This window comes from Garra rufa, chromosome 15 (genome assembly GCF_049309525.1).
Source record: "Garra rufa chromosome 15, GarRuf1.0, whole genome shotgun sequence".
NCBI classification, from domain to species: Eukaryota; Metazoa; Chordata; class Actinopteri; order Cypriniformes; family Cyprinidae; genus Garra; species Garra rufa.
Window position 1 is genome coordinate 90379 of NC_133375.1, and position 26349 is coordinate 116727.

Consider the following 26349-nt stretch of genomic DNA (forward strand, 5'->3'; position numbering starts at 1 on the left):
GCACTCTGGGGCTTGTTTCTTCCAATAAAATACATCTGATTCGTAATGTTTGGTTGTCTGATCAACATAATATTGATATGGAATTATTATTAAAGGAGAAGTTCACTTTCAGATGTTCATCCAAGATGTTCATGTCTTTGTCTCTAGACGGAAAGAAATTAAGGTTTTTTTATTGTAATAAAAATCATTTAGTTCAGATAGAGAACAGACTATTAAACTGAACAGTTACATCAGACATTAAACGACAGTTACATCAGATTTAATTGATCACATGAGGAAAGTAAGTCGAGCTGACTGACAAGAAGAATCTACGTTTATTATTTATTTGGTTCCACGTGTTTAGCCTAATTATTTTCAGTTTTCTACCTTAAACTTTGTGTAAGTTATTTGTTATTTTATATTAGGCATGTAGCATAGTGTATTGTTATTTGTTTTGTTAATTAAAGTTATATGACTTATATAGGCTAAATGAGTTTGACGTTGTAGGCCTATTTTGTGGTTGCTTGAATTGGATTCAATCAATTGACGCTGAAATTCAAAAGTGAAAGTAAAATGCGCACAGCGCTTGAGGAAAAGAGGGAAAGTCGAACAAACTAAAAACAAATAATTGCTTCACGCTGAATTGCCGCTAATTCAAAAGTGAAAGTAAAATGCGCACAGCACTTTTAAGCTATTTAAAAGCGAGGAAAAGAAGAAAAACTCCCCACCCACCCACGGTGATACCGGTATTATTGGTGTTGTCACACCGATGGGCAAGATGAGCATTTGTGGTTAAAAAGTTTATAAATTGTTAATGTTTTTAGTAAATGACCAATCGTTTTGCTAGATAAGCCCTTTGAAGCTGCATTGAAACTGGAATTTTGACCTTCAACCTTTGGCCACCATTGAAGTCCACTATATGGAGAAAAATCTTAGAATGTTTTCTTCAAAAACCTTAATTTCTTTGCAACTGAAGAAAGAAGGGCATGAACATTTTGGATGACATAGGGGTTAGTAAATTATCAGGAACTTATCCTTTAACACCATTTTCTCTTGTAGTTATGAATTCAAAGTTACACCCAAGAATGAGCTGGGTTCAGGCCCAGCCAGTGAACCGGTCACCTTCAGTACTGAGTCAGGTAAGCAGAGAAGAAATGTTAAATGAATTCATCATGAAAACACTGTGTGTTCAAAATAAGTGTCTCAGCTAAAAGCTCCAGAGCTGAAACCGCAATCTGGTCTGAGGTCATTGTGAAATCATTTGGCTCATTCAGTGAATCTGAGCTCTGTTTGTTCCAGAAGTGTCACTGGGCCAGTTGTATCAACAAGAGAAGCTTTAATGGTTTTTACTCTCAGAGCTTTTGCTCTACATTTAAAGTCACCTCAAGCCATACAAAGGCCTTATTCACTTAAATCTCATCTAAATCTCATTCATGCTTCAAAACATTTGAAAGCATTGCGATCAGTCACAAGCTGCGGAAAACCAATTATGTTTGACATTACTGAACAATTTAAAGAAACTGGCACTCATATGAGATTAGAGGTACACTGCCAAGGTAACTTAAGAATGAGACATCAGGCTCACAGGTGTGTGTAACTGGCAATGAACTTTTGCTGTAATGTATATGTATAATTAACATATATGCATTACTGTCAGCAGTGAGAGTAATGGGCCTAATGTTCAGCTAATAGTTCCAATGTGTTCGCTCTTCGGGGTCCATTATACTTATTTACTGTAGGTAAACGCGCCCTGATAGACTGCCAGAAAATAATAATAACCATGAGGATATCTGACACAAGCTCTGGAAAATTGTACATCATGATAGAGAGGACAACTCAGGGGAATTTCTTGGGGCTTTGGATTTTTAATAACTTCAGACCAAAACCATGCTGTTTCGTTATAAGCAGGCATTGGGTGTAGTAATAATTACCTCAATGGCATATTGTCTGGCTTATCTTTAAAGGGATAGTTCACCCAAAAATTACAATTCTGTCATTAATTACCCACCCTCATGTCGTTCCAAACCCATAAGACATTTGTCATCTTCGTAACACAAATTAATATATTTTTGATGAAATCCAAGAGCTTTCTGACCCTGCATAGACAGTAATGCAACTGACACATTCAAGGCTCCGAAAGGTAGTAGCATTCTTGAGAGCTCTTTTGGATTTCATCAGAAATATCTTAAATTGTGTTCCAAAGATGAACAAAGGTCTTACAGGTTTGGAACATATGAGGGAAATTAATGACAAAAGTATCCCATTAAGTTAAAGTGACATTATGTTTTTCTGCATTGCAGCTGATCCTCGTGTGAGTGAGATCCAAACTGGTAAGAGCTCGAGTCACCTCAAGGATACAATATTAAAAAAATAGAAAGACACAATATGCCTATACAAACTGTTCATGTGTGCCTAATTTATACTGACTGTCATAGGTAAAAATGCCATCTGGTCATCGTTTCCATTCAAGGCTGACTCGTACTCCGAGTGCAATGGGCAGATGTTCATAAAGCGGACCTGGTACCGCAAGTTTGTGGGTATCCAGTTGTGCAACTCCCTTAGATACAAGATCTACCTGAGCGACACTCTTACTGGTTCGTATTAACCAATTACAGACTCGCCAAATACAGTAACATACAGCTTGCAGAATCAATGGTAAAATGACAATTGTAAGAGGGATCAAGCAAAATGCATGTTATTTTTTATTTAAAACTGACCTGGATAAGATATTTCACATAAAAGATGTTTACATATAGTCCACAAGAGAAAATAATAGTTGAATTTATAAAAATGACCCTGTTCAAAAGTTTTCATACACTTGATTCTTAATACTGTGTTGTTACCTGAATGATCCACAGGTTTTTTTTGTTTAGTGATAATTGTTCATTTTTGTCCATTGTTTGTCCTAAAGTTAAACTGCCCTCTGTTCTTCAGAAAAATCCTTCAGGTCCCACAAATTCTTTGATTTTTCAGCATTCTGTGTATTTGAACCCTTTCCAACAATGATTTTTAGATCCATCTTTTTACACTGAGGACAACTGAAGGACTCATATGCAACTATTACAGAAGGTTCAAACACTCACTGATGCTCCAAAAAGAAAAACGATGTATTAAGAGCCAGGGGTGAAAACTTTTTGAATTTGAATATCAGGGTAAATTTAACTTATTTTGTCTTCTGGGAAACATGTAAATATCTTCTGTAGCTTCTGAAGGGCAGCACTAAATTAAAAAATAATAATATGATATTATTGCAAAATAAGAAAACATACACATCTTCATCCTGTTCAAAAGTTTACACCCCTGGCTCTTAATGCATAGTTTTTTCTTCTGGAGCATCAATGAGTGTTTGAACCTTCTGTAATAGCTGCATATGATTCCTTCAGTTGTCCTCAGTGTGAAAAGATGGATACATCATACAGTCATTGTTGGAAAGGATTAAAATACACAAAAATGTTGAAAAACCAAACGATTTGTGGGACCTAAAAGATTTTTCTGAAGAACAGCGTGCAGTTTAACGGTTTAGGACAAACAAGAGACTCATGAACAACTATCACTAAACAAACAAACAGCTGTGGATCATTCAGGAAATAACACAGTATTAAGAATCAAGTGTATGTAAACTTTTGAACAGGGTCATTTTTATAAATTCAACTACTATTTTCTCTTGTGGACTTTATAACGTCTTTTATGTGAAATATCTTATTCAGGTCAGTAGCCTACTAAATAAAAAATAACATGCATTTTGTATGATCCTTCTTATTTTGGTAAAATAATTAACATTTAGCAGATTTTGTAAGGTGTATGAAAACTTTTGTCTTCAACTGTATTTCTGCTGTAAGTCACTTATTCGTTTTTTCTTCCTCCAGGGAAGTTCTACAGCATAGGAGATCAAACAGGGTACGGCGAGGATCACTGCCAATTTGTTGACTCGTTCCTGGACGGACGAACTGGTGGTCCTCTTCCACCAGATCAGTTACCCCCCAAAAAAGGTTGCTAATAAAAAAAAAATTATTTAACAAAAACACAGTAATCTAACACTAGTACACGAGATATGACAATTTCTCCTGTCTTATCAAGGCTTTTACCGGGCTATGCGTCAAGAACCTGTCAAGTTTGGGGAGATCGGAGGACATTCCATGATCAACTACGTGGCTTGGTACGAGTGTGGGATACCCATTCCTGGGAAGTGGTAGGACCCCGAGGACCAAATGGAAGACATGACAGATAAGAAACACCAGCTGCCAAGGGAGAACAGTCTTTAATGGGATGTTTGTGTACAGAGAGTAATTTCTTTAGAGTATGTATCTGTATTTTCGGACACAGAATTATTTATAAGCTGAAGTAGTGCAGCAAACGTACAGAGAGCTGAATGAATGTTATTGTTGAGATTAAGAAGTTTAACCTTTTGAGAATATAGGGAAGCAGGCTCCCTTAAGGCTAAATGAATGTGTATATTATTTATCAAAATGTCGAAACAAAAATGACCACAGCCAAAGGAATGTTCCAGGTTTTGTAGACAGCATTTATGACATTGTCATCACAGAAAATAATTTGCACAAAAAAAACAAAAAAAATTCAGTAATGTGAGGTTTATATAATATAAATATATATTAAAATGTATTTTTTTCTCCTTTTCAGCTTTAAGATTGATGTAATGCCTTAAAGGATTAGTTCACTTTCGGAATAAAAATTTCCTAATAATTTACTCACCCCAATGTCATCCAAGACGTCATCAGTCAAAAAGAAATAAAGGTTTTTGAGGAAAACATTCCAGGATTTTTCTCTATATAGTGGACTTCAGTAGGGATCAATGGGTTGAAGGTCCAAATTGCAGTTTCAATGCAGCTTCAAAAGGCTCTACATGATCCCAGGTAAAGCATAAGGGTCTTATCTAGCGAAACGATTGGCCATTTTCTAAAAAAAAAAATATATATATACTTTCTAACCACAAATACTACTAGCTCGATTTCACGCATTACGTAGGTAGAAGTACCGACCCAGTGTTCACAAAGTGAATGTGCAAGGAAAGTCAAACAGCCTTCACAAATAAAGGTAAAACAACAATATCGGACGATTTTAAAGTTGTGGGAGAAAATTTGATTTTTAATGAGAGTTTTTCACCCTACCCTACCTTGTTGAAATACACAGACGAAGAGCTAATGCAAGACGAGCGTTTGTGGTTAAAAGGTATATGATTTTTTATTTTTTTAGAAAATGACCAATCGTTTTGATCGTTTGGCTAGATTAGACCCTTATTCCTCGCTGGGATTGTGTAATGCCCTTTGAAGCTGCACTGAAACTGCAGTTCGGACCTTCAACACATTGACCACTATTGAAGTCCACTATATGGAGAAAAATCTGAATGTTTTCCTCAAAAAACTTAAGAAACCTGAAGAAAGAAAGAACTTTTATTTTGAAAGTAAACTAATCCTTTACGGTGGATATTTTTATCTGTCAGCAGTCCTTTTTTGGACCTTGTGAGTATTGTGCAGAAATTACCAGGTTTACTTGCTTTATATGGTCATGGCAGGAGTTGAAAAATTGGAAAGTGTACAGCACATCTGTACAGCTATTACTCTAGCCTCATGTGAATATCCTAATTAAATCTTTTGGCTTTATGTAATACTTTGTATTTTAACATTTATCCGGGTACAATGCTTTGCCCCATTGACTTTCATTGTAAGTACTTTATTTTGACCATTTTTTTTTTAATAGACTTGAATTGCTTTCTGTTATCATCAGTTATGTCACAAATGCTGTTAACATACTGAATGTACTAAACCCGAAACATTCCTTAAACAATATTAAACAAGGAATTTAAAGACTAGGTGAAACAAACTATTTTTCAAGACAAGCAGCTTTTCAAGTAATTGTTGTAATTATACTACGTACGAATGTCAGAAATGCAACATCTCTATAACAAGGAAGTCTATTGTTTTGTACAGAAGTTCAGTGACTCATGATTTCCAGAGAAAGCTTTTAAATGCCAGATTTTATATAACATGTTTTTACATTGAAACTTTGATATATTTTATAAGGTTTATAATGAATCTGCTTTACCAATAAAAGCACAAGCAGTTTATTTTATGATCTCCTTTTTTGTGGCTACGGTTTACATTTTTTTCTAAATCTGACATGAAAAGATATGCTATCCTCTCTTAGATGTTAATTCCATGAACAAATGAAAAACGATCCCATCATTCAGTCTCAAAGTCTTTATTCACCTCCTGAAAACAATGTTACAGTTTATACAGAAATGACAGGCATCACTGCAGAGGGCCAGTCAGGGGTTAGTAAAAACCAGGACATTTGAAAAAGTAAAGAAAACAAAGAAAAACTAAACAAATATCACTTACTTTGATTATGATCATTTCTAGTGTTTAAACAGACTCATGGTTTATGACAAAATAACACCAATGAGGAGACCGGTGATAAAATAAAATGCACACACAGCACACACAACACACACACACACACACACACACACACACACACACACACACACACACCTGTCCACTCCCACACCATTTGGTCTCCCGTGTGTGCAAACACACACATACAACCTCACAAGCTCATTCTCACATGCATTCATACAATCACCCAAAGCACAAACACAATATTAGAATGTCAAACACAGATTTCGGGGGCTGATGTGTTGGAGACAGAGATAACTTGTAGCGAGGTGCTGTGGGGACATTAAAGGCCTTTTACCGATACCCAGGACCGGGCTGGGTGTAGCCCTGGCCAAAAGGGGGGCGGTTTCGGGCATAGGGGTTGGCACCCCCAGGGGGAGGGGTGGCGCCAGGTGGTGGGGTGTATCCAGGACGGGGCTGATAACCCCCTGTGGCCTGGGAGGTTGGAGGCAGGCTGTAGTTAGCTGGCTGCTGAGAGGCCTGGGATGTGTAGTTTTGAGGCGGAAATGCTCCAGGTGGGTACTGGGTGGGTCCTTGGGGAGCAGGAGGCTGTGATTGGCCGGAAAACCCCGGGGCGGAGCCAGGAGCACCAGCAGCCTGAGAGGTAGGGGCGGGGTAATTCTGGAACTGCTGCTGAGGAGGCGGAGCCTGAGGAACACCAGACTGAGGAGTATAGCCAGCTGAAAAAGAGAGTTCAAAAAAAGTTTTAATATTTGATAACTTGCATTTTTTATATATATTTATGCCTACATAACAAATACATATGGTAAATATAGCTGCAAGCAGCAATTACCGGGATTCAAGCACTTTAAGACATTTAAGCACATATGAAAAAAGACATTTATCAAGACAGTACCCATCTACATCAATGATTAAAAAAAGCATTTTTGGCAAATCCTGGTAGTTAACCATATAGATGTTCTTTTAGCGTTTATGACTGTTATAGCACCAGCTTTGGTCCGATCTTCATAAAATTTGCATGCTTGTTTAGAATCACCTGTCGAATGTGCTCAGGTTTCATGAAGTTTTGAGTTTTCATTTTGGGTTTATAGGCTTTTGAGTATATCTGGACAGCCCCCTTTTCTAAACAACCCCCGTTATAGCCTCCCAAAGGGTAAATTCCATTTTCTCAATCATTTAACAAACAGTTTGACAGATTGACAGCGGTTGCATATTTACGGCTGTTTTTTTTTCATGGTTTTTTCATGGTTTTTTTCCCACTTACAGCGCTACCAAGTGGCCAAGCTGCGTGACTTTTTTTAAGTGACCTCAGATTCAGCTCTTCCATACAGGTTGTGACTTTGGCATAAATATCTCATTCCTTTTAAAAGTTATAGCCGTTTTAGTTAAGCTGGCCCTGCCCCTTTTGAACGTTTTGACGTCCATTTGCGACGGAGAGTCGAAAGTGTTTTTTTTTTTTAATAATTATTGATATTCACTCTCCAGAGAATCTTTCTACACTTGTTTGGTTCTGATGGGCCAAAAACCTAGGACTAGATCGCAAAAGTAGGTTTTTCAAATGCAAAATAGCCAACAATTTCAGCAGGGTGGCGGAAGAACTTTCCATGAATTTTGTCCGACGTGAGCCAAGGATTCCAATAACTTAAGTCTGTGATGAACGGTTTAGGAGTTTTAAACGACTTCGTACTTTTGACCGCTGTAGCGCCCCGTCAGGCTGATTGGGGTGAGCCTTGGTGACATTGTAGATCGTGTGAGTACTACCATCCCTCCAAGTTTCAAGTATCTACGACTTATGGTTTAGTCTGCCCGATCAGTTTTAAGTGGAGATTGCTGAATCTTGGCCAATCTAACAATTACAACAGATGGCCTAATAACTCATTTTTAATTAATTTGAATGGTTGTTTGCAAATGACTATTACATTTGTTAGGAACAGAGCCTAAAGGGAACCCTGGGTATTAAGACTTGTATGGCTTAATATAGCGTAAATTATGTCTCTTATAAATACGTAGTAGAAAACCAATGAAAGATTTACATTATTTTTTAAAAATCCACAATTCTTTATACATCTTTTGGACTATGGGAGGCACTATTATTTTGATGACATCAAATTGTTGCACTCGGTGAGCTACTGGCATGATCTCTTGCTATTTTTACCACAACACAAAAATAAAATACTGATACGATGCCAAATTGTGCAGCTTTTGGTTGTAATTTTCAGTTGAAGGGCAACAAGAGAAGCGATGTAAGTCTTCACTGCTTTCCTAGTAATAAGAAGAGGAGCAAAGAATGGGAAGATGCCTGTGGATGAATTAAACTTCCTAAAAGACCCATGTCTTTGTTCTCCCCACTTTAGCCCTGATGCCTTTGAGGCTTTTAGTAAACCACAGCTATTGAAAGTCCTTACAATCGGCAGAGACAAGAAATGCTAAATGCCATCCTGGCAGGATGTAAACACGCCGATGCTTGTTATGACCCCGCAGCCACTGAAGGAGTTTCTCAGTGCGGATTGCTTTTGATATCTGGGGCGTTTAGACTCCTTGTGGGGGAAATCAATGGTACGGCATCTGGTTTAAGCCTATATGGTTATATCCATCGCCACTTATAAGCTCTTTCAGTAGCTGTGGGACAGTATCAGCATTTTATTTGTTTCGCTATAAAAATAGCAACAGGTAGCGCCTGCAGCTCACCGACTGCAACCTTTTTACATTATCGAAATAATGCCGCCCTCCATAGTCCAAAATATGTATGAATTTATGTGGAATTTTTAAATAACGTAAATCCTATATGGGTTTTCTGCTACGTATTTCTGAGCAGAGCTCTAATTCATAAAGGCATCATTAGCAGGTGTTTTAAAGACTTACCAGGGTACTGCATCCCATACTGCTGCTGTGGTGCAGCTGGTGGAGGGTATCCACCTGGAGCCTGATACTGCTGATACATCTGACCTGTTTAATCATAAAAAAAAATATGTTTGTTTTAAGACATCTTACAATCATGTTTTTGTCCGAGATTAAGATTCACATGTTAAGGGAGGGAATTCCCATAAAAGTCCAGGACATAAGCAAGCAGCTTGTGGATCTTAGTGAGGATATCCCACTGTTATTTGGTTTCATCATCAAACATCTGAGAAATATCTGGGACACAAGAGAGTTATAAATATTAAGAACTGATCTCTCTTACTCTGTGTCGGAATATATTTTAATGTGGGATATCTGGCATGTTACTCTGGAAGATCAACAAAATGAGCCAATAATACAGAGAAGCTGATTGAAAACATACAAATAGGACAGCCTCATAAAATTGAGCAGATGATAGATCGTCCAAACGCTGGCAGTCAGTGGCAGCCGAACCATCTGTGCAGAGCACAGCTCCTGATTAAAGATGAGGAGAAACATCTGACCAACTCACTTTAAATGCTTTATTCGGAATCCTCATTTAAGTAGACTTAAATGAGATCCAAATAAGTCCACGTTGTGCAAATCATGATGGGAAAGATAACAGCCACTTCGCTGAGACATAGCACACAAACAGATTATCCAGAGTTCATAATTGTTTGTGTGTATTTCACTAAGAAACTAATGAAAAAAGGCTGTGTGTCTGTGTGTCCCTGTGCAGCGGATGATGGGAACAATAAAGCAGAGAAAAGCATCACAGCTCCATAACTCCATGCAACCATGGAAACCATCCACACAACCTGCCAAATCTAGAATAGCTCTGCACAATTTCTCATGTGCGCTGAACTTCTTTGGAAAGAGTGAGAGGGAAAACAAATCCAACGGACGGGTGGAGAATAACATTACGCTCTTAACTTGAAGGCCATTCAGGTTCATTTTTCTTCCGCTGCACACCCTCCCAAGAGCATCAGTTAGATGACAACATCTGCAAGGTGATTTTTTGCTGCAAACAAATACGTTTTGTGTGTTTGTGTACGACTGTGAGAGAACATGTGTAAGTACAGGTGTGTGACCTTCCTGCCAAAACAGCATGACCTGCCAAATCAAGAATCTTCCTGCATTTCTCATGTCCACTGGACCGACGTGGGCGTTTTTTGGAGAGAAAACGAGGAGGGGACATATTTCAATAACATCATGCTCTGAAATCACTACAAAGACTTCTGAGCCACATGATTCCTTGTTCATCTTTATTTCACTAGATTCCTTCCCTTGAGCATCAAAAGAAAACATCTGCAGCAAGGATGTGCAAAACTGCTATCCTCTAAATCGACTGGCCAGTCTTTACAGACTGTTTTCAGGCTGTATAATTAGACAGGGTCACCAGATACTAACCAGACATGTTTCTTAGTGGGACTGCTTAAAAGCCATGTCATTCCTGATCACACTCTTCTACATCTGATAAAAATTACATTTTAGACTCTCTGTGCAACTTTTAAAAGTGGTAGATTTACCATCCATAGTAGCAGAGGGAGGCTGTTGGACCCCTGAGTAAGCTGGGGGAGCCTGGGGAGCCACAGCAGAAGGGGGCGCTGCAGAGGATGAAGAAGCAATACTGTCTGGAGTAGCAGAGCGCTCCTCTGCAGCAGCGGCGGCAGCTACAGCTGGAACTGGAACACAGGGAAAAGCAAAAGGAAAAATCAGGTGGCTCCAAAACTACAATCTGAATGGACGAGTTACACTAGAAGCCATAAAATGGCAGATAAACACACCTGTGACACCACATCAAATAAAATCTGTATTAATGCAGCACAAGGTTATAAACCAGTATAAAAGTATGACCTATGGCTTTTATCAACAATTTTTTGTATCAGTTAATCCTATGGCTAAAAAAAAAAAATAGAATTTCACTCCAAGGTAAAAAAAAAAAATTCTGTCATTAATTACCCTCATGTCGTTCCAAACTTGTAAGACCTTCATGTATCTTCAGAACACAAATTAAGATATTTTTGATGAAATCCAAGAGCTTTCTGACCCTGCATAGACAGCAATGGGCCTGGGAACATTTCAGTTACACTGCTCTCCAGGCAGGGTCAGAACGATCTCCGATATCACAAAAAAATATCTTGATTTGTGTTCTGAGATGAACAAAAGTCTTACAGGTTTGGAACAACACAAGGGTGAGTAATCAATGACAGAATTTTCATTTTTGGGTGAACAATCCCTTGTTTAAAAACCACAACTGAACACTATGAAATCTGTACATGTATACGGTACCTTGGGCATGTTCCTCAGACAGGCCGAATGCTGAAATGACATTCTTGTTGACCTCTTCCTGGTTCTTCAGCGGGTCAAACGCAGACATGCTAGCATCACTGACCGGAGGGGCATGCTTCACTGTTGAATCTACTGCCTCATTCAAACATTCTGTCACCCAGAGAACAAGACAACTTTAGCACCGCCTGTCTTCACCTCTCAAGCGACATTTACGAGGTTCACAGATGAAAAGAATGAAAATTCTGTCATCATCCTCATTCTCTTCCAAACCCATGAAATGTGAATGCATTCATTCAAATGTTACTTTTGACCTTAAATATCCACTTTTTCAATAAAGATGCTGTTTGGCTTAGTGACGCATTGACATTTTTGAGTTTGTTCCTGGTCACTGTATACTTTTGATTGTATGGTAAAGAGCGGAATGAACGTTTATCACAACATTTCCTTTAGTGTTCCATAGTAGGGGAACATTGAAGTCTTAAGGGTTTTAAATGACACAAAGAATGTTTAGATGACAACATTTTTATTGATTTATGTTGTCCAACTAAATAAGCTTTTAAAGGGATCATGATGCGATTTCATGTTTTCCTTTGTATTTGGACTGTTACAAGCAGTTCATGCATATATAAGATCTGTAAAGATTAAAGTCTCAGCTTTCCAAATGAGTACAGAACTAGAAATCAGTTGTTAAGTTATATTTACAACACGGTTTCAGTGTTTTTAGCAAATCAAATGACCCCTTTAAAAGAGATTTTATGTGCTTCAAATGTTTTGGTTATGAAGAACATGAGAATCCCTCTGGGAGAGTTCATGTACCGGTTTCTGGGTTGGTGCTCTCTGGAACAGACTCTGAGGGGGGCTCCAGGCTGTCCAGCAGGCTGTTGACTTTATTCCTCAGATGGATCAGTTCTCTACGCAGGTGCTTCACCTGAGATGACTCCAGTGGCCGAGGTTGCCCATTCACTGTGAAAACACAAAAATTATTTTTGACAGCACTAACACTTTGTTCTAACTAGTCAAAATGCATCTGTCCATGTTAGTTTTTGTCCTAACCAGCTGCCAGACATTCCATTGACCGCTTCGTTTCTATTTCCGACATGTTTTCTTTTATCCAAAACCCCATCACAACACATTAAACGTGTTCTGATTTTCTGTGATTTTGACATTTCACGCAGCTTTTTACAATGCGGAGAGAAAAATTGCTTAACTCTGGAAACTTGGTTAGGATGTCAAAGTCAACAAGCAAACAACAAAATTAGATCATTAGATAGCCAGACTTTGTCTATATGATGAGGTAATCTAGAGTTTGGCATCGTGTGTGCGTCTGGAATGTTTTTTCTGAAGTCCATATGTGTGAGACCGGCAGCCGCTTGAACTGTTCCAGACTCTTCAGAGATCACACGAGCTCTAGCAGGCGTCCAACCCAGCCCCTGGGCGCCAGTCACACGTTTGGGATGCATAAACGCACGTGATATTACACAACTATGAACCAGCACATTTGAACTCTTAAAATCTTCTTCCCAAATTTCTCTTTAACTAGTAAAAGCGTCCAACAAAAGGGCAGGGCTACATTTGCTAACGCAAGGTCAAGACATGACATCATCTGGCTGGAGGATGGAGGCTTTGGACAGTGCAGAGTGCAGACTTGACCAAAAGATATTAATTTCCTTTTATTAGGAAGAGAAACATATGTATTATGAATTGGTACTTAAATCAGTTCTTTCAGATCACATCATCTTGAATATGAGCATAAATACTGGATTTTGTTAAACCCACACAGATTGCAACCTTTGATCTTGGCTAGGCTTGCCAAATAAATCACGGTGTAAAATAGTGTATGAATCAAGTAGGCCAAATCTACAGCCTCTGCAGCATTTACGATGACACATTTGAAGAGTAGTCGGCACACGCTGAGAACTGGCACTGATGCAGCAGTGCAGATGTACCTGCATGAGCCAAATATCGCTAGAACAGAGCATGACGTTACTGGGCAAACAACCAGGTCTGATTTTCCTCTCTTGAGAATATTTGTTTGTGCCATGTACCAGTTTAAAGAGAGTGGCTTTTCAGCATAGCTCACATGATTGAGAGCAGACTTGAAGTCTGTAAAATGACCTAATCTATCTTAAAGGAACAGGTAACCCAAAAATGCAAATTGTTATCATTTACACTTAACCAAACCTACATGACTTTCTTTCTTCTGCAGAAGACATTTTGAAGAAATTCTGAAGAACCCTGACCTTAAAAGGATAGTTCACCCAAAAATGAAAATTCTGTCATTAATTACTTACCCTTATGTCATTCCAAACCCGTTAAGACCTTCATTAATCTTCAGAACACAAATTAAGATATTTTTTTATTAAATCCGAGAGCTTTCTGACTCTGAATAGACAGCAATGTAATTACTGGACTATTTTATCGATGTCCTTAGTACCTTTCTGAGCCCTGAACTTGGTAGTTGCATTGCTGTCTATTCAGGGTCAAAAAGCTCTCGGACTTCATCAAAAACATCTTAATTTGTGTTCCAAAGATGAACAGAATGACAGAATTTTCATTTTTGGGTGAACTATTACTTTAACTGTATGGTTTAAGGTGAATTCTCTTTTTAATTCAGTGGTTCTCAACCTTTTCGACTCCAAGCCCCCTCAGTTGTCCACAACTATTTTCAAAGGCCCTAGTTTTGCTTTCAAAACTTATTTTTAATATATGGGCATTCCGTTTCTGTAAATTCTGTAAATGTTCTTTAGTGTTCCCACTCTTTTTAACCTTTTTTTTTTTTAAAGATTTTATTAATTTATTTACATGACTTTTCCAGGTCTAGAATCCCCACTTTCCAACAGGCTTCATAAATACACGTTTTCTTCAAAGAAAACAAACAGTTGTTGGGGGGATGAAAATACACAAGGTAAATAATAATATACAAAATATCTATATTTTTGATTGTTTTATTTGAAAAACAAGTCTTAAGTAGCAAAGGTATATTTGTAGCAATAGCCAAAATACACTGTATGTGTCAAAATTATAAATTTTTATTTTATGCCAAAAATCAATAGGGTATTAAGTAAAGATCATGTTCTGTGAAGATATTTTGTAATTGCTAGGCATTTATAATAAAATTGTTTTGCATTGCTAAGAACTTCATTTGGACAACTTTAAAGGTGATTTTCCCAATATTTAGATTTTTTTTGCTCAGATTCCAGATTTTCAAATAGTTGTATCTCAACCAAATATTGTCCTATCCTAACAAACCACACATCAATGGAAAGCTTATCTATTTAGTATAAAATGACCCTTATGAGTGGTTTTGTGGTCCAAGGTCACATATTTGGACACCTTGGTCACACTTAATGGGGTTACCACCAGTTTCATTGGCTACAATCCTAATTTAACCCCCAACTGATAACCTTACAAAACCAAACACATGGACATATCAGTCCAAATCTTGTGCTACTGTGCCCTCTGCTGGACTTTTAATGCTACAGCTGTGTTTATCCCACAAGAGAAAAACGACATCTCCTGGTTGGATGAAATATTACCAAGTTCAGCATTTTTAAGATTAAAAGAGCTTAACTCCGCAATATTACACCACCCATGCGATGTGGGATTATGTGCTTAACAGAGAGTCCTTTTTAACCCAAAGGTTACAGTACAACACTGTTTTCTGGGTCACAAAGAACACTGAGGAATCAAGAAGCTTTAACTCAATATGCCTCCGTCATTTTAGTATGTAAAACACCATTCAAAAAGCATAAAACAACTATAGGCTTCGTCTACATTCTACCTGATAAAATATTTTAGAGTTGTAACTATAAAAATTGCATGTAACTCACAAGAGCTGCTCGGTTCTGTTATTCTGTAAAGGGACACTAGGCGCACTGATGCGTTTTTGGAATATGATCTTCCTGCAGGTAAGATAAACCTACACATGCTCACTGACCTTAACTCTAGGCATGATTAGCACTGATGAGAACAGTGTTGTTGTGCCTGTATCTGTGGCCTGTTGTAGTTTATAACAGAAAATAACTTGTTTATTTTACAAACTAAGGGAAAGCAACAGTAATACATTTACAATTAAAGCCTAATAGGCAAGTGGGCTGTGCTTCATATTTCATGTTGTGAGACGTTTTTTTTTTTACACTTATTAACTTCTGGTTATGCATTACATATTTGGGTATTTGAATAGGGCTACATGTAAACTGTGCATTACGAGTTACAGTACATTCCTTTCATGTTCCTTCCTGGTATCTTTGTGCAGATGTGTGATATGAGCAAAAACCCTTAAACAGCGCTGGTTTCTTACCAAAAAGAGTAAGCTTCAATATTCTACTGCACTGGATCGCAAAGGACAAATCAGAACTGTCAAAGATGGTGATAAGGTCATCATCTGGAAGAGAGCAGAAAAATTAATGATGAAAAAGACACCAGAGAATGAATGCAGTACTTGCAGTTAAAGCTCAAATAAAACTCTACCACATGTGAAAGCAGAAGAGAGTATGAGATCTTATCAAGAAGATATTTTATTAAGAACATCCACAGGTGTCATAAGTCACACAGGTATATTTGTAGCAATAGCCAACAATAAACTGTATGGGTGAAAATTACAGATTTTTCCTTTATGCCAAAAATCATTACGATATTAAGTAAAGATCATGTTCCATGAACACATTTTGTAAATTTCCTACCGTAAATATATCAACTTAATTTAACTTAACTTAATTTGGACAACCTTATAGACAATTTTCTCAATATTTTGAAGTCATACATAAATGGAAAGCTTATTTATTCAGCATTCAGATGATGCATAAATCTCAATTTCAATATATGCAAGGTGTCCAGTTACCTTTTTTACATTGTTAAATGTATGATACATGCATGTTTTGAAGTCTAAAACTGACCTTCATCTTTATATTTGATAGCGACTTCATCACTGCTCTGTAGCTGCCCACGGAAGACTCGCTGCATCATCAGCAGGAGCTCGTCGTAGGTGATGTCTTCATTGTGGATCGGGATACGGCGGATATCATCGCCCAGCTGAGCTTTAATGATCAGCTTCCCACTTAGGTCCAGCTGGCCATTCATACTGCTGGGAAAAAACTATTTTAATTAAAATACTGTCTAATATATCTATAGATTGATTAAAAATATGGTTTTCATCAGGTAAGACCAATGTCGTTAGCTAAACAGTTTATCCAATTTAGTACAAAGGCAAATGAGAGACAAAATTAGGATTAAAATTTAAATTAAATGAACAATATTTAAAATTACAGTCAAAATGTCCAGCCAATGTTAAACTATTAGCACGTTTATTAAAGAAGTAGGCCAATTATCACTATTTAATGCATCACACGCCCATCAGACGTCATTTGATAGTACAGGAACAAACTGAAACCAAACACACTTTTCGAGCTGCAGCAGTAATAACACAGTAAAACCCATGACACGATCTATAGACACAATTATTACATTCTATCAGAAGCGCGGAACTCCACTCGCAACACAACAGTTAACCTGAAACCTGATAGTTGTAACTTAATGAGTGTCTTCACTCACCGTAAACTCCCATGCTTTTGTTATGTCTTATAATGACTTATGACTTGTCAATGTCTTTTGACTCATCATACCTCAGGTTATATCTGAACAAGTGCTGCTGTACATTCCTGCAACATATTATAAAAGTCTAAGGGTCATGAGATGTAAGATGATTTGGCACATGCAGATGGCCCACAGTCTTTCTCAACACAGACTTTGGCCTCAAGCATGATTATAGGGAGAAACATTTTGGGATTTAGATCCCAATACAAACAAGTGTGTGTGATCAATCACGGCCAATCTTTCTTATCAACAAAATCTTGACTCTTACTGTGATTAGTTCACTTATCCTTCATTCTAGTACTCTGCAGCACGCAGATAGACCTGTATTTATCTCATACGACTGAAACTCTTGACTTTGATCAACAAAATGACAAATCCATAAAGAAAGTGTCAATTAAATGCATTTTCTCCTGTCTTATTTTTCAAGAAGCATTAGCATTTTAACAGTTTGTATGAATGCATATGAAGGGTTTCTCCGGTTGGACATGTTAAAACAGGGCAGACAGCAGTTTCCAAGAACAGCATCCCATAGGCTAACTCTTATTGAACATCGTTAGGAATAACAGAAAATTTGTTTTTTGGATCACAGCACACACCAGGCCACTTTCCTTCATCGCACCAGCATGACGTTTAAATATCTTGCCAAAGAGTGTTCCATTTAAAACATCTCATCAGGCCTCGTTCACCTGATGATGCAGCAACTTCCTGCCAAATAAAGATCTGGACGTGACAATTCTCCCGGCGTGAAACGATAAAATATTATCGTCAAATCTCAGTTAAATTACAGCAACGCTTATTCTTGTGTTTTAAACACGATTACTTAGCTACGCCATGTTGTTGTTTTAAAACACTGACTTTTCTACAAAATGTCTCTCTTGTTTTTTTTTAGCTTGCCCTAGTTTCACAGGCTAAGCTAAGCTAATGCTAGTTTGCTTAACAACCGGCTAACTCCTAGTGGTTCATTTCCAGAGGCGCCCGAAAAACTATAAACCGACCGTATAAAAGTATGTTAATGTTTGTACGAAAAGCCCCGCGTCTTTACCTGGTGGTTTGGATGTGTCAATCCCAGCAGCAGCCTGTGTGTCCTGGACTTCAGCTGAACGACGCCTGACTGACTAATCGGAAACGCCTCATAGCGACCTGTACGTGGCAAAACCACAAACGCGCATGCGCGCTATCCGGACACTGCTTACACTGTTTTGTAAATGTATTAACTACGCATATGGCCTGTATGGCGTCTGAATTCAGTTTGCTAACCAAAATAATGTGAATATATTTTATATTAAATATATATGTTCATTTAAACGTATAAAGCTGACTGAATTTTAACTGATTTCATTTTATTTAGCAGAGGTGCCACATGAGCTACATAATTGATTTTTGATTAATATGACTGATATGACTATAAGACAATGTGCTTTATATGAAACTATTTTATTTTTTCAGGTGACTATCTGAATTGTTCCTCTGTAGTCTGCTGTGTTTGTTTTACATATTGTGATTGGGTAAGCAAGCATTATTTTTCTTGATTTAACCCACCAGATGGATCATATTAACCACTAATCGACAGTTTGAAGAGTTAAAAAAAACTATAATTATTTAGATGAAGCCTCTATTAGATAGATAAAATATTCTACATTTCTCTTCCGTCTTACCAAATATTGATGTAACACCTCCTAGCCTAAAATTGTGTGAAAGCGTTGTGTCAGAAGTAGATTTCTGAAAAATCAAAACAATTTAAAAGAAAGTATAAATTCCTATTGATAATGCAAGCTAAAAAGACAACCTATGATAGACCATGCCATTTTTTTAAATGAAGCTTAGAATGAAATTATTTGAAATACATTACAAGGAAATATTTAAATAAATATTTTATTTATAAAGTATTAAAAATGATGTGAATGGCTCTGTATTCTTGACATGGACTAAACAATTTGCAATTAAACAGAATTTTAAATAAACTGTCAAAACAAAACAAGGTAAACATAATTTAAAAAGCTAAACATACAGTTGAAGACAAAAGTTTACATGTACCTTGCAGAATCTGCAAAATGGTAATTGTTTTAGCAAAATAAGAGGGATTGTACAAAATGCATGTTATTTTTTATTCAGTACTGACCTGAATAAGATATTTTACATAGAAGATGTTTACATATAGTCCACAAGATATTTTGAAGATTAGGGGGGGGGGGGGGTCGTCTCCTGGGAAACATGTAAGCATCTTCTGTAGCTTCTGAAGGGCAGTACTAAATGGAAAAAAAATATGATATTTAGGCAAAAATGTTCACATCTTCCTTCTGTTCAAAAGTTTACACCCCTGGCTCTTAATGCATTGTGTTTCTTTCTGAAGCATCAGTGAGTGTTTGAACCCTGTAATAGTTGCATATGAGCCCCTCAGTTTTCCTCAGTGTGAAAAGATGGATCTCAAAAGCATAGTCATTGTTAGAAAGGGTTCAAATACACAAATGCTGAAAAAATTGTGGGTTATTTTTATAAATTCAGCTATTATTTTCTCTTGTGGACTATATGTAAACATCGTCTATGTGATTTATCTTATTCAGGTCAGTACTAAATAAAAAACAACTTGCATTTTATATGATCCCTCTTATTTTGGTAAAATAATTAACATTTTGCAGATTCTGATGTAAACATTTGACTTCAACTGTACGTAAATAAATGTAAAATCCAGATATTAAGTAAGCTTTGTTGGCTTACAAATGTATATATATATATATATTCAAACATTTACAATAATTGCATGCATTGTACAGTAGCAACTGAGACAAACGAGGGTGAATAAATCTGAGTATACAACATTATGTTTATTTCTTCTTCTTCTCTTGTGTTGAGTTGAACCAGGCATCTAGAAGCTTCTTGCTGTAGTAGATTTGCCATGCGTGCACCTGAATAGCAATCACCATGAGTAGATACATCACAGACACAGCCGAGAAACCAAAGATAAACCGGTAAGCTTTCCCGTGTCGGTACAGCTGCTGGGCCAGTGGAAACATTTCCATCGCACCAAAAATCAAGGGAGCCACTGAGAACAAACCAGCACTGATCATGGAGATCACCAGATAGCTGATGTTGTTTTTCGGCATGGCCATGGCTCCAATAAACGAGGGCAGGAGACTCAAAAGGTACGGATACTCCCACTGATAAGGCATGGCCACCAGATCATGTGACACCAGATTGAGATGACTAACAGCCACCTGAGCCGCCACCAGTATCCATATTAAGAAATGCACCACGGTGAGCTTCTTAATCTCTGATTTCGATGAAGCACTGAAAGACATATTCAAAGTTTAAATACATATTCTGATATATACATATATGCAGTTATATTGCGGTGAGAGTATTAGTTACCTCATCTGATAGTGAGAAGCCACTTTCTCTCTATGTTTAAAATCACTCCCATCAGTCCCTGCAGCTCTCGGGCCTGCACGCGATGCCATGGCCGATTTCCAGATGACTGTAACAACATGTAAATAAATGTTCAGGACCCAATACATGACATATTAATTTAGCAAATTGCAATTATTAATGTACAGAGCATATTTGAATTGAAATCGAATCTCAAAATGCTATTTAAAAAAATAATTAAGTATTTGGAATTGAATGTATCAAGCCACACAATAACTGAAATGGATAATACTGCACTAACGTCTAATACAGAGGCCCAGTATAGATATCCTAACATCTGCGCAATGTAATGGTCAATTTACATTAAAAAAAACTAAACCTCCTATATAAGCAAAGCGTGTGAATTTCACACGTTCAAATGTAAACAAGGAAGGTGAAGCAGTAAAATATATTTCATAATGTGTTACAATAATGAAATAAAGACATCAATTAAGTGGTCTATTTAAAAACATATAGCCTAAGTACATTTTGCCGGCTGGTTTCCGGATAAATTGACCGTTTGAACCGACAGGCGAACTGTAAATTGAAAGTGGTTATTGTATGCGATGCGCCTTTTAATAAATGACTTACCGTATCGTATGAATTGATGAAACGCACCGAAAGCGACAGTGAGAAGATTAGATGAGGAAACGTTAACACAAAGGATTTTTATCAATGAAGGCAATAATATGTTGCTCATGCGCACAACAGGGCAGTACAGAATCTCTCCGCCCCTCCGCACAATGTGATTTGACAACAGCACTTCTGCGCATCCTCAACATCACAAAGTACTGAGTAGGATGCGGTGGTTTGGCTCATAAATATTAATTAGGTTCCTGCCCATTCTGACTTCCGGAAAGACGGAGATGTAACAGCTGGCGAATCGATTATGTGGTGAAGGCTGGTCTTATGATGAATATTAATTAGTCCATAAGCCTATCATAGAACTTCAGCATAATAAAATCCATGAAAAAAAATCCATGAGCCAAGCTTTTGCCATCGTGTTTTGATGACTAAGGCAGTTACCACATTAGTATTATATTGCGTTAATAATTACTATTGAATAGTATTATTGACCATCACCACAGTAAATGTGTCACATTTTTAAATGACTAATAAATGAGTTTTATAGATTTAGGTGCAGATGTTAATTGCTGTGTTAATCTTTATAATAGGCTACCTATTCTCATACATGGTAATAATATCTTAAATGTGATACTTTACTCTTAGGCTATAGCAAATTCCCCATGTGGTCATACTTACAGTCAAACCAAAATTTATTCAAACACCTTCAACACTTCCCACATTATCACAGTTTATTCGCTATAGTTTAGAAAATAGTAAAATTTGACAAGGACTTAAACTGTGTCAGAACAAATTCATCTTGATAATGTCATATAACTTTGATAGAAAATTATGTAAGTGACAAATTAATTTTTTTATAAATTTTCATTGTTGCAATTTTACTGTATGAAGAATTTTTGGGTATAATATGTCACAGTTTACTTTATTTTTCTATCCTCACTTACATAAAGGAACTATAGTGTCCTGTGCCCACTAGCACAAAAAAATTATATCTGGTGTCTAAACCATCACATCAACTGTATGTGATGGTTTTTGTAAGATATGTTATTTCATGTCATTGTTACAAAATTAGGGTACAAGAATTTGATGGACATACAATTATGGGTGTAAATCATCTTTATTAAAAAATTCAAAGAAAAACTCACAAACAAAGGGAAATAATAGGGGATGGGATGTACTCAAACAGATTTTCATTGGATTAGACAATTTTAGAACCATTGTTGAAAGTGACCGACATATAAAAACAAAGATTTTATACAATCAGCAGTCCAAAAAAAAGGTACAATTTCATCAAACAGTTGAAAAGCCAGGGGTTGAATTCAGAGTGGGGTGGAAACTAAGGATTTAAAGTATTAGATTAAAAGTATTATGAGAAAAACATAATTTTAATGATCTGATTTGATTTGATTTGATTTGATTTGAGAAACAAAAGTGGTTTTCAGACAAATTAGTATTTAAACTAATCTTTTTGTGGGCGGGGAGATTGGCTAAAATCAAATCTAGCACACATACGCACATGCTCTCTCATGCACATACACACAGACATACAAATACACACAGACATACAAACAAATTCAGACTTTGGTTGCAGTTCACACAGCAGTTGTGTTATAATATTACAAGTGTGCAAAACCTTGATCATTTTTAAAATCATTGATAAAGATAAACAAATATAAAATGTGATATTTTTGAAAAACTGAATATTCAAACAAATACATTAGTTATCATGCAAGTGTCATTAAAAATAGTGTATTAAAGCATGTATACGCATGTTGGATACCATCAATTAAACAAATACATAAATAGGTTACAAAAACAATCTTTTCAAAAATCTGTTTCAATGCAGTGTTGAATTGAATTAGAATCTGTGAGAGTCTTTGTGCAGATTGCATATTGTATCTGATATTGTTATGTTGAGTTGAAAGGAACGGTTTCTGAATCTTCTTCCTTTCCTGTGAAAATGTACTTAGAATACTGACAAATTTTAAAAGTCAAACATTTTAATGTCAGTTCTTTCTTTCCTCTTTCTCCTTAAATTTTTTTTCACTTATTCTTGTGGTCTACATCGGGTACAGTAAAAAGCCAGAGAAGGAGGAATGGACATACTCTCCTGCATATAATCCAGCTGCTTGTTCAGATGGTAACTCCAAATAAACTGTGTCTCCTGGCTGTAATTGAATCACTGCACTCCCAGATGCTTGATCTATGAATCCAGTCTTGTACTCATCATATGTATACATAAGTGGCTCCCCATTCCTGTAGAGGCCAACCCATACATTGGAACCCTTGCAGTGTACATGATAGGCAAAATAGTAGATGCCTGGGAGATCACAGGTGAACACACCGGTCTGAGGGTTGTAATTCTGACGCCCGTTATACAGCAATTTGTCAAGCACTATTGGCGTGCCAACTGGAGGGAATGGTGTGGTAAGCTCGGCGGTGAAAGCAGGCATCTCCAGACCATTGGCACCCATCATTTTACCCATTTTAACTGCATTCTTCCCTTTCTTGTACCCACCAGTTTTCACACCATCTATGGCAGGCCCCATCTCAGGAAGAACACCCATCATGTCGGGAGAAGAAGGTGGGCCTGGGGGACCAGGAGGTCCCGGTGGACCTGGGACTCCTGGCTGACCTGGGGATCCATTTTGGCCAGGTTTACCTGTTGGACCAACAGGACCAGGGATTCCAGCAATGCCTTCACCAGGTGGACCAGCTTGGCCTGGTGGACCAACTTCTCCCTTTGGCCCAGGAGATCCAGGCGGCCCAATTGGTCCACCTGGCCCTGCAAGTCCTGGAATGCCTTTAGGACCCTGTGGTCCTTCTGGGCCAGCCTGACCAGGTTCTCCTTTAAGTCCAGGCAAGCCAGATGGACCAGGGGGACCAGGTAGACCTCTGCTTCCTCCTTCTCCTTTGGGACCTATGGGTCCTTGTGCTCCTCTTGGCCCAGGTTCTCCATCTTCACCTTGGAGACCTGCTTGGCCAGGAATTCCTGGTGGACCTGGCTGCCCCATAGGTCCAGTATCTCCCTTGGCTCCTTCTGCACCTTCCTCTCCTTTTAGTCCTGGGGAACCAATTCCACCTGGTGCCCCCACTGGTCCTGGAGGACCTGGAGGACCGGTTTGACCAGAGGGACCTGTCAGGCCTGGCTGACCATCATAACCTTTATCTCCTTTTGGTCCTTGAGCACCAGGAAGCCCTCCCATCCCTTTGTCACCCTTTGGGCCAGGGGATCCAGGTTTGCCAAATCCAGGTAATCCAGGTTTCCCAGGCAGCCCTGGTGGTCCTTGTAATCCTTTGTGGCCAGGTGTACCTGGCTGTCCTGGTAATCCTTTTTCTCCTGGAATTCCAATACCAGGGGCACCTTGTGGTCCTTGTAGGCCTTGTTCACCAGCTGGACCCTCTGGACCTGGCTCCCCAGGCTGTCCGGGTTTCCCTGGAATACCAGATGGACCTGCTACACCAGGAAGCCCAGGCTTACCCACTCCTGGTAATCCTGCCTGCCCTGGGGGGCCAGGTGGCCCAGCTGGCCCTCTTGGCCCTAGTGGGCCTGGTTGTCCAATTCCTTTGTCTCCTTTAGGGCCAGGTAATCCTGGAAGACCAGGAAAACCTTTATGTCCTGGCTCTCCCTTAGGCCCTGGCTGTCCTGGTAATCCTTGTCCACCAGGCTTTCCTATTCCTGGCAGGCCGGAGGGTCCAGGAGGACCAGGTGGCCCAGTCATGCCTGGCTGTCCATTTTCACCTCTGGGTCCTTGTTCACCTTGCTTTCCAGGCTCCCCAATACCTCCTGGCTTCCCGGGCATACCTGGTATTCCTGGTTTACCAACTCCTGTAATTCCTGGAGGACCAGGAGGTCCTTGCTTTCCAGAAGGGCCTTTTATACCAATACCTTGAGGCCCAGGAGGTCCTTGGGGCCCAGGTGGACCAGAGGGCCCTTGTGGTCCAGTCTCTCCTTGAACACCTTGCTCACCTCTTGGAATGGTCTCACCTTTGTAAGGTAAAACATAGGGTCAGGACTACAATGCCATGTATACCATTTACAATGTGACCATAATTGCTAAGATAACCAAGTATTCATACCTTTCACATCTTTGCCTTTGTTTAGGGGCATTGGTAGTTCTTTTCTGTATTGTGGATATGGCATGTGTGACATATCCTTTGTCATGCCCTTGTAAGGGATCTGTGGTAAGGGTTGATGTTGTTGAGGATGTGACTTGTGTGCATAATATGCACCTCCAAAAGCTGATGGCAAAACAGCCAACTGCATCAAAACTACTAGGAAAGCAGCCATGACCATGGCCTGTGGGGGGAGAAAATTAAGAATTAATAATTCAATAAATTTATTATCCAATATAATAATACATTTAATAAAAATAAGTAATTAAATAATAATAGTTATAACATAAGCGGTAATCATCCAATTGACAGTTAAATAAACACAAATTATTTAAATATTTCTCAATCCAATATTAAATCCAAATCAATTCAAAAGTTAGTAAAAGGAATTAAGTAATGTATAATATATATTGCTAGCAATATCAATTAATTATAATTTCTGCAGCATACCCTGTTGTCTGATATGAAATAACAAAAATAAAACAAACAAAAATTTTGTATACCATGCTAAGACATTAAACTACTAAAACACTAACAAAGTGCCAACTGAGAGACCACATACAAGCACAATAATTGACTTTTTCCTTCACAAAGGAAGATTATGCAACTATTCACTTTTAATTTTAATATTTTTTTTAGCTAATAACAAAACAAAAATCACCAACAGCAGTTTTACCTTAAAATGTAATCATACCATTTCATGATCATTTCCAAATCCAGAGAACCAGGCCATTTAGTTTAAAATGTTAAGTGTAAATGTCTAAGAAAATAAGATACTTGTTTTCCTACTGACTGAGTTATTTTAACTTTTTAATTTCAGTGTCAACATTACCTCCCGAAATTATGCAATTTTCTTATACCATTTTCAAACTTTTGATTTAAGATTAGTTTCTCAGGTAACTAAATCTAGCCTGTACTCTTAAACATGACCTTTCTTTTAAACTGTAAAAGCAAGTCAAAGGACAGGAAGCAACCCCTTTATTGGAATTTCTCACTTCTAAGAATCTCTAGGGAAGTTCTCAGTAACTAGAAAGAAACTTTCAGTAATTTACCTTTCACACTGCAAGAATCCCAGACAGTAAACAGTGGGTGTTCATGTATGCTTACATTGTTAAGTTTACGTTTAATGCTT

The 26349-nt window shown here is 37.9% G+C and overlaps 4 protein-coding genes across 6 annotated transcripts in view; 1 reads left to right on the plus strand and 3 right to left on the minus strand.

The window, feature by feature from the left end:
- abi3bpa (ABI family, member 3 (NESH) binding protein a) overlaps positions 1-6061 on the plus strand; it is a gene marked incomplete at its 5' end in the record, with an annotated part of 94526 nt that extends 88465 nt beyond the window's left edge. Inside the window, 5 exons of the mRNA XM_073819094.1 lie at positions 1039-1118; positions 2280-2309; positions 2415-2573; positions 3846-3968; positions 4057-6061. Coding sequence (XP_073675195.1) covers positions 1039-1118; positions 2280-2309; positions 2415-2573; positions 3846-3968; positions 4057-4172 — 508 coding nt within the window. The remainder of the gene's footprint in view (positions 1-1038; positions 1119-2279; positions 2310-2414; positions 2574-3845; positions 3969-4056) is intronic.
- Positions 6062-6179: 118 nt separating this feature from the next.
- On the minus strand, positions 6180-18259 carry tfg (trafficking from ER to golgi regulator). 3 transcript variants are annotated; one of them, XM_073819702.1, is made up of 8 exons: positions 18157-18259; positions 16418-16605; positions 15823-15906; positions 12339-12485; positions 11523-11672; positions 10760-10915; positions 9216-9299; positions 6180-7072 (listed from the first exon to the last, which is right to left on the minus strand). In XM_073819702.1, exons 2-8 carry the CDS (start codon positions 16599-16601, stop codon positions 6687-6689), a joined length of 1191 nt encoding a protein of 396 aa, XP_073675803.1. In that variant the 5' UTR covers positions 16602-16605; positions 18157-18259; the 3' UTR covers positions 6180-6686. The 3 variants fall into 3 exon arrangements, with proteins under 3 accessions (XP_073675803.1, XP_073675804.1, XP_073675805.1); XM_073819703.1 differs by having other exon boundaries at positions 16418-16602; positions 18157-18241; XM_073819704.1 differs by having other exon boundaries at positions 16418-16616; positions 18157-18209.
- A 711-nt stretch (positions 18260-18970) lies between these two features.
- On the minus strand, positions 18971-21239 carry jagn1a (jagunal homolog 1a). Its single transcript, XM_073819606.1, has 3 exons — positions 21108-21239; positions 20481-20586; positions 18971-20399 (listed from the first exon to the last, which is right to left on the minus strand). Exons 1-3 carry the CDS (start codon positions 21214-21216, stop codon positions 19937-19939), a joined length of 678 nt encoding a protein of 225 aa, XP_073675707.1. The 5' UTR covers positions 21217-21239; the 3' UTR covers positions 18971-19936.
- Positions 21240-22875: 1636 nt separating this feature from the next.
- Positions 22876-25398, minus strand: col8a1a (collagen, type VIII, alpha 1a). Its single transcript, XM_073819609.1, has 2 exons — positions 25182-25398; positions 22876-25089 (listed from the first exon to the last, which is right to left on the minus strand). The coding sequence occupies exons 1-2, from the start codon at positions 25396-25398 to the stop codon at positions 23162-23164; spliced, it is 2145 nt and encodes a 714-aa protein (XP_073675710.1). The 3' UTR covers positions 22876-23161.
- Between the last annotated feature and the right edge of the window lie 951 nt (positions 25399-26349).

Excerpts from the sequence above, each read along its gene's own strand:
- col8a1a (XM_073819609.1), bottom strand. The coding sequence starts at position 25,398 with ATGGTCATGGCTGCTTTCCTAGTAGTTTTGATGCAGTTGGCTGTTTTG. Across the intron at positions 25,090-25,181 it reads CAAAGGCAAAGATGTGAAAG|GTGAGACCATTCCAAGAGGT; the intron begins GTATGAATACTT and ends TACCTTACAAAG.
- jagn1a (XM_073819606.1), bottom strand. The coding sequence starts at position 21,216 with ATGAGCAACATATTATTGCCTTCATTGATAAAAATCCTTTGTGTTAAC. Across the intron at positions 20,587-21,107 it reads TCATCAATTCATACGATACG|TCATCTGGAAATCGGCCATG; the intron begins GTAAGTCATTTA and ends ATGTTGTTACAG. Across the intron at positions 20,400-20,480 it reads GCTTCTCACTATCAGATGAG|TGCTTCATCGAAATCAGAGA; the intron begins GTAACTAATACT and ends TATGTCTTTCAG.
- tfg (XM_073819702.1), bottom strand. The coding sequence starts at position 16,601 with ATGAATGGCCAGCTGGACCTAAGTGGGAAGCTGATCATTAAAGCTCAG. Across the intron at positions 11,673-12,338 it reads GAGCACCAACCCAGAAACCG|AATGTTTGAATGAGGCAGTA; the intron begins GTACATGAACTC and ends TCTGGGTGACAG. Across the intron at positions 9,300-10,759 it reads TCCCTCTGCTACTATGGATG|GTCAGATGTATCAGCAGTAT; the intron begins GTAAATCTACCA and ends ATGATTAAACAG.